Genomic DNA, 6373 nt, shown 5'->3' on the forward strand with positions numbered 1-6373 from the left:
GGTGCCTATCGCTTCGAAGTAATAGTATTTCACTTGATTCTTGATTGCCCGGTATGTCCAATGTATTTGTACATGAGTTTTTTTATCTATAATAACTTATATTTATCGATAAAAAAAAAGTGGAGAGAATCGGTTAGGTAGACATGGAGTGTAGCGTGGTTTAGAAGGTCGACTTAAAGAAGTATCACATGGGAAATGCACCGAATTTAGTAATAACTTTTATTATTCATACAAGAGGAGATACCATCTACTTCACAAGATTATTGTTGAGAAGAATGTCACATTTTCAAAAGCAAGACTTGCTACAATATCTTGGTGGCCATTCCATACCATTTCTATGCATCTTTATGCAATTGTTAAAGTAGATCTCAAACAACAATTTTAAAAGTTCAATAGTCATAGAGAAATATTGTGATTTTCAAAACATGATTTATCCAGTTGTCGGCGTTAACCATCAACAACCTCTTCAATGGAATTCAATTCGATGATGGATAAAAATCACTTTTATTAGGTCGGTAACAGTAAGGAAAAAAATTAAAGTTAAATGACATTTAAACACTGAAGTACACTACTCACTAAGCCGTTGAAGTGAAAATTGGTTAAATTATTACAAGTCTTATACATGTGTGTTCCTCAGCTATTGGACCTTAATAAATGCAAATGAGCAAAGTCCTGAATTATTTCCCTTGATGATCATGCAGTTGAACAATAACCAGAGAGTTCACCTGTTGATATAATTAGAAGTTTTGACAAGATTTCATGCATTCGATAAATACCGACTAGCTTTTTGGTGGGCCTTTCATGCTCAAATTTGGATGGGAAAAGGATGACGGACATACATGTAAATTGTTATTAAGATGTAGAAATTGGGTCGTGTTCTGCGACCAATCTTGGGCAGGCATACGAATGTCACTGCACAATACCTATTAAGCTCTTTAACAAAAACAAGAATGTGCAATATTGCTCTCCTAGTTATGTGTGGGGAAATATAGTCACTTGCCATCTTTGAAGATTTTTCAGGTGGAACAAATATTTGCATTTTGCCAGAAGCTGTTCTGTTCCCTGTAACACTTGTATAGAATCGACAGTGATATGCTGGTATAGAGACATCACTACTTTACGAGCAAATATTGAAGTTAATGAACAACTGGCATAGAATCAGCAGGAAAAATCTATTACAACTATGTGGAGAGGTTGACAACCGAGAACACAAAATAAAGTAACAACTAAAGAACAACTGGGTTATCAGTAAACGAGTTAATCGAATTAAATTAGATGGATACTGCATGTTTTCAAAATTTATCCGTAAGCACGGTCATTTAACTTCTATCATATATTAAAAAGTTTACCATTTCTAGAGTGACTTAGAGAATGAGCAGCTTGTGTCAAAAAATCCACGTGGGATCATTTGAAACAACATTCTAGTTAGAATGGCAAGAAGAGCATGATATGCACATGAGTTTACAAATGAAATTAAAAGCTGCAATTCCTCTGTGAGTTTACAAATGAAATTAGAAGCTATAATTCCTTCGTGAGTTTACAAATGAAATTAGAAGCTATAATTCCTTCGACTGAGATTTGAAACACAAATAAGTGCACGCATTAACTCTGTAAATGTGTTGGGGAAAATATTCCTCAATTCATGGAGCCTACCATGCCATCCATCTGAGTCAAGTATATCATTGTTTCTTTGTGAAAACCAATCTTCTTGAGAAAAATTCACCAATTTCTTTAGCATTACAACAACATTTACTCGAATCAACATTTTCGTGTCACCTCTTCTTTCCCAGCATATCAAACCACAAGTCCACTGCTACTAAGTGCCCAACTGTTCTCTGGCCCGTACTTTGTAGTGTCCCAACCCTCGAATCGACCAATCCCTGTAACACTGCTTGCAACTTGAAACTTCGAAATGTAGCCAGGCATTGATATGCATTTGAGTGCATGGTTTCTTTTAACTTTCCCAAGGATAAGGAATCGAAGTATGTTGCAAGCCTCAAGTTTCTTTTAGTCCTAAATATAGGTTCTACTTTTGAAGTAATGAAATCCTCTTGGACCTTGTCAAGGGCTTTCACAGCAGTGAATTTCATGCTTGATATTTCAGTGGGTTGAACCCTGGCTACTTGGACTACTCCATTTAGGCTTGCTACAAACTCCTTGGCGTCATAAATTTCTCCAAAGTCCCTGAAAGTGATTCACATATGATAGAAATTTTGTTAAAGTTTCCTTTATAACTTTCTTTCCTAGGCTTGTGAAACATGCACTTCAATTAAATAGTAAGCATCTCGTATGATACAGAGTTCAGAGAATAATAACCATGTTATGAAGTCAACCTCGTTGCCAGGGAACATTGCTTTTATTAATTCTTTTGTTATTCCTTTCGATTTTCACGAGACTATTCTTTTGATGTTAAAGATTTTGTTGCATTATATATGAGATATTGGTCTAATTAAAGAATAGATGGGTTTGACAATTCCTTTGGAACGAACTTAAGGAAAATGTAACTGTAGATTCTTGTTGAAATGTGCAAGGATCCACCATTTTTCCCCGATTTTGGTTCCTCTGATGTCAGGAAGCACAAGTGTTGCTTCAACATAGCTAGCCATCCCACAGCATTTACAATCTGAGAGCAAATAAGAAAGTGTCAGGATTAAAGGCAAACCAGCTCAACTATCTAGGATTCTGGCTATGAAGTGAGTCTGAATGTGCCTTTAGTAGAGCTGAAATATTTGCCGCTTAAAAATCTTTGAAATTGAAGCTGTCAATCCCTTGGATCATCATGAAATTTTTATTCAAATAAGCAAAAGCACAAATCAAATTGGTGGTATATACATGACTGTTTCTCGTAGATGACCGGCGATCTGCTTCATGAATTGAAGGGTGGAACTAAGGAAGACAACTGAATACTGGGAATTCAAAAAGAAGGATCTCCAGAGGTACTGGCATTGAGCCCCCTTATTACAGTCATGATAATCAGGGACTTGGTATAATGGTCAAGAATCTAACTGTAAACTTGTATCCTGGCATCAAGGCCCCATGTACTCCTCAACAGTTTTTTAAAAGAAAGCCAATGCGAATAATGGTCTAGGGATGCATTGTGCAGAAGGCAGAGGATTTTCCTGGCTGACGGACCATGCTGGTTAGGAAGGTGGGGCAAACCCACTTTATACCTCTCATCATACATTCATACTTCAAGATTCCCTTTTCTCTCAGTAAATACCTCAAAGAAAATGAAGGAAAAGTAGCATACTTGTGGAGCATGATACACTGCGCCATTACTCAATGAGATAAAGACATATCTGCCAGCAGGCTTTTCTTCTGCAACAGAGACAAAATAATGAAGATTGAAGCAGCAGCTACAACTCATTGTTTCCGCTAAATGTAAATCATGTTTAAAGATTACCTGATGAGGGAACTCTCCAGCAAGATTTCCATACTTCATTTTGATATTTCCACCGACCAAAACTAATTTCAGTCAGCATAAACCCTTGTTTCTTGCTTGCATTGTACTCGACGATGCTCTGCAGTGCTTGGATAGTTTCCTGTAAAAAATATTAATCTTTGAGCTTATTTTGAGCCAGAAATTCTATTTTCAGTTTAGAACATTTACTTGCTGCGCATCAAGTTTTTTGATATCATTTCAGTACATGAACAGAATCTCAATATAGAAAGTTAAAATTGAGTACAGAAATAAAAGCTACTACAGGGCAGGACTAGCCATCCCATAGCTTATATAAACAATACTTAGTTTCGGCAAATGTTTTTTCAGACCAGTTTTTCAAGTGATTCATATCCAATTACAAGCATATGGATTTTATCATATGAGTGATAATAATATATAATTCATGGGGATTTTGCTACAGAATTGTAATTCTTTTTCAAGAACACTACATCAAAGCACACGTTTACGGATAACTATTAAGGCAAAAATCTCTGTAGCTCTTTGAAAACGAGTATGGTTAAAATTTCAAAATAAAAGTGATTAGAAACAAAAGAAAGGACAAAAAAAGGCATATAAAATCTTTTCTTCTCTTCTTCGTACTCCCTTGGTTTTAATCACAGATTAACTTGTCGTGTAATCCAAACTTTCTTTGGCTGAATTCTCATTTAGAAGATCTAATTGGTATGAATTTCTATTGGTTTGATATCCATAATGGCAATGGTTTCAGTATTCGAAAGATAGAATCGCGAGATTTATAAACACAAAGGAGAATTGTCTAACTTTGACTTCGATAGGAACACGTGTCTCAATGTGGTACTGGTAATAAAAACCAATGCAATCGATATCTAGCGGCTACAAGCAGGCCTCACAGGCTGGCATAAGCATGGTCTCCATGTATGACCATCTGCCCATCCTCTTATTTAAGCTCAACTTTGTAGTCAAGTCTACTATCTTCCTCATCCCATCCTTCAAAGCCTGTGCAATTTGATGATTAAAAATTCATTATGACAGAGGCATTTGTAAGAAGTGTCCTGCAGAAAATACTTGAAAAAATTAAAATCAGGCAGTTTTTTTAATCAATATATAATATAAAGAAAATAAAATATAGAATTAAAACAGCTAAGCTGCCATCAAAGCTACATCACGCGATGTCATATAATCCTAGTTTCTACATTTTGTCAAACAACATGCACGCAACTGGCTCAAAGATTGCGCAGTGATCAATATAGCTGGAAATTAAGTGTAGATATCATTCTTGTAGTGTAAAAGTAAAAACTCAAATGAATAAAATAAAAGTATCTATCAAGGTGTAAGAATGTAAATATTGACCTCAAACCAGCAATTTTTATCATTTAAAGTTCAAATGAGTACTTAGATTCTAATAGGAGAAAAAAATCTTGCATTCACATGAAAATGATAGTTGTAAGCTACTCCTCTTAACAAGATCTCTTAACAAGATTGATGACCAAGTATGTAGACTTGTGTGAACAAATGTGTGGAGTGGGTAATAAGTACAGGAAGTGTAAGGAGCTTGCCGAGAAGGGTTTCATCGGTGAACAGTCCATAAACATCGGAGATGTCAAGGAAGGTAACCCAAGGGTGCACAACATATACATGTACTTAATGGACTTGGCAAAAATTAATTTGTCTAGCAATTATCAAATTCATGGGTCTACTTTTTTTGGTCAATTAGCACTAAATTTCCTTGCTTTAATTGCATTTGGCTTTCTTTTCTGAAATTACTTTAATTGCTTCTCAAAAAAATTACTGTTCCGATTAAAAAGGCCAATTAATTATTTACCAATAACAAAATATTTTTGAAGTCTTTTCATTATCGAATCAAAAATACTATAAGCCCCTGTTTGATGAAAATTAAAATCCAAAATTTTAATTTAAGTTAAAGTCAGCAATTAATTTTAATCACACATTTTATGGACCCACAACTTTTCAATCAAATATCTCATCGACTTTTATCAAAATCTACTAAAAATCCCTACCAAACAGGGGCTAAGTATAAAAATAGGATTCAATTATTTCCAATTACCACTTTGAGGAAATAAGAACCAAGAGATTTCTTATAATTACAACTTATGTAAAGATACTTGTTTAATGTTTTGAGGAGTATCCCTATCAATAACTATCAAGGAAAGGTGAATATTCAATATATGGAAAATGCTCCAAATCAAAAATATCTGGATTGAAAAATTATCAATTTTGGCCTTAGACAAAAAGTCAATATTAAAGTCAGGATCATAATTGATGCCAACAGTAATCAAAACACCCATATTCTTACTAATAATGATCAAATGATTTTCCCAAAAATATTTTTTATCTTACGATTCCAGAAATGGATCCGCCAAAATCCCCCAGAATATTTATGGATTGGATGGGGATGAATGAATAAGTATTAAAGCAAGAGTTTAAGCAAACAACTTGTTTTAAATTGGACTAGAATTTAATATAGTAATGAAAATCAAAATGAAAAGATCAATGAAAAGCAAATGAGAAGTTTTCTGATACCATTGAATAAAAAATGAAGAATTATAATTAAAAAAAAAAAATCCCACAAGTCAATGGATCTTGTATCTTCCAAAACCTAAAAACAAATATTGAAGAAGATTATGCGAGCTCGACATGAAAGAGTAGAGAGAACAATAAAAAATCACTACTTAAGCCGAACATAATCAGACAAACACAGTATACTTTGAACGAAGTATAGGTATTTTGCCCGACTTTGCTATCCATGAAGAGTAACACAATATATGCTTATTATAACATGGGGTATTATTTAATATATGTATTGGCAGTGAGGAAATGTTAAGACTTCTAAATGACATATTGTTTCTTTCAACATGCATTATAAAAGAACATTTTGTATTTTTTTTTTTTTTTTTTTTGGAAAAAAAAAAAATTTATTTTTTAAAAATGTTT

At 33.9% G+C, this 6373-nt stretch overlaps 1 protein-coding gene across 2 annotated transcripts; it reads right to left on the minus strand.

The window, feature by feature from the left end:
- Nucleotides 1-550: 550 nt before the first annotated feature.
- LOC111411708 lies at nt 551-5267 on the minus strand. 2 transcript variants are annotated; one of them, XR_002705880.1, is made up of 4 exons: nt 4223-5267; nt 3404-3542; nt 2833-3318; nt 551-2623 (listed from the first exon to the last, which is right to left on the minus strand). XR_002705880.1 is itself a non-coding variant. In XM_023042275.1 (4 exons), the coding sequence occupies exons 2-4, from the start codon at nt 3480-3482 to the stop codon at nt 2450-2452; spliced, it is 321 nt and encodes a 106-aa protein (XP_022898043.1). In that variant the 5' UTR covers nt 3483-3542; nt 4223-5258; the 3' UTR covers nt 551-2449. The 2 variants fall into 2 exon arrangements, 1 of the variants encoding a protein (XP_022898043.1); XM_023042275.1 differs by having other exon boundaries at nt 3251-3318; nt 4223-5258.
- Between the last annotated feature and the right edge of the window lie 1106 nt (nt 5268-6373).

The sequence above is a fragment of the Olea europaea genome, chromosome 2, assembly GCF_002742605.1.
Source record: "Olea europaea var. sylvestris chromosome 2, O_europaea_v1, whole genome shotgun sequence".
Taxonomy (NCBI): Eukaryota; Viridiplantae; Streptophyta; class Magnoliopsida; order Lamiales; family Oleaceae; genus Olea; species Olea europaea.

Coding starts and splice junctions, on each gene's coding strand:
- LOC111411708 (XM_023042275.1), bottom strand. CDS start 3,482: ATGCTGACTGAAATTAGTTTTGGTCGGTGGAAATATCAAAATGAAGTA. Junction 3,319..3,403: donor CTGGAGAGTTCCCTCATCAG/GTAATCTTTAAA, acceptor TCTCTGTTGCAG/AAGAAAAGCCTGCTGGCAGA. Junction 2,624..3,250: donor CAGTGTATCATGCTCCACAA/GTATGCTACTTT, acceptor ATTTGCTCTCAG/ATTGTAAATGCTGTGGGATG.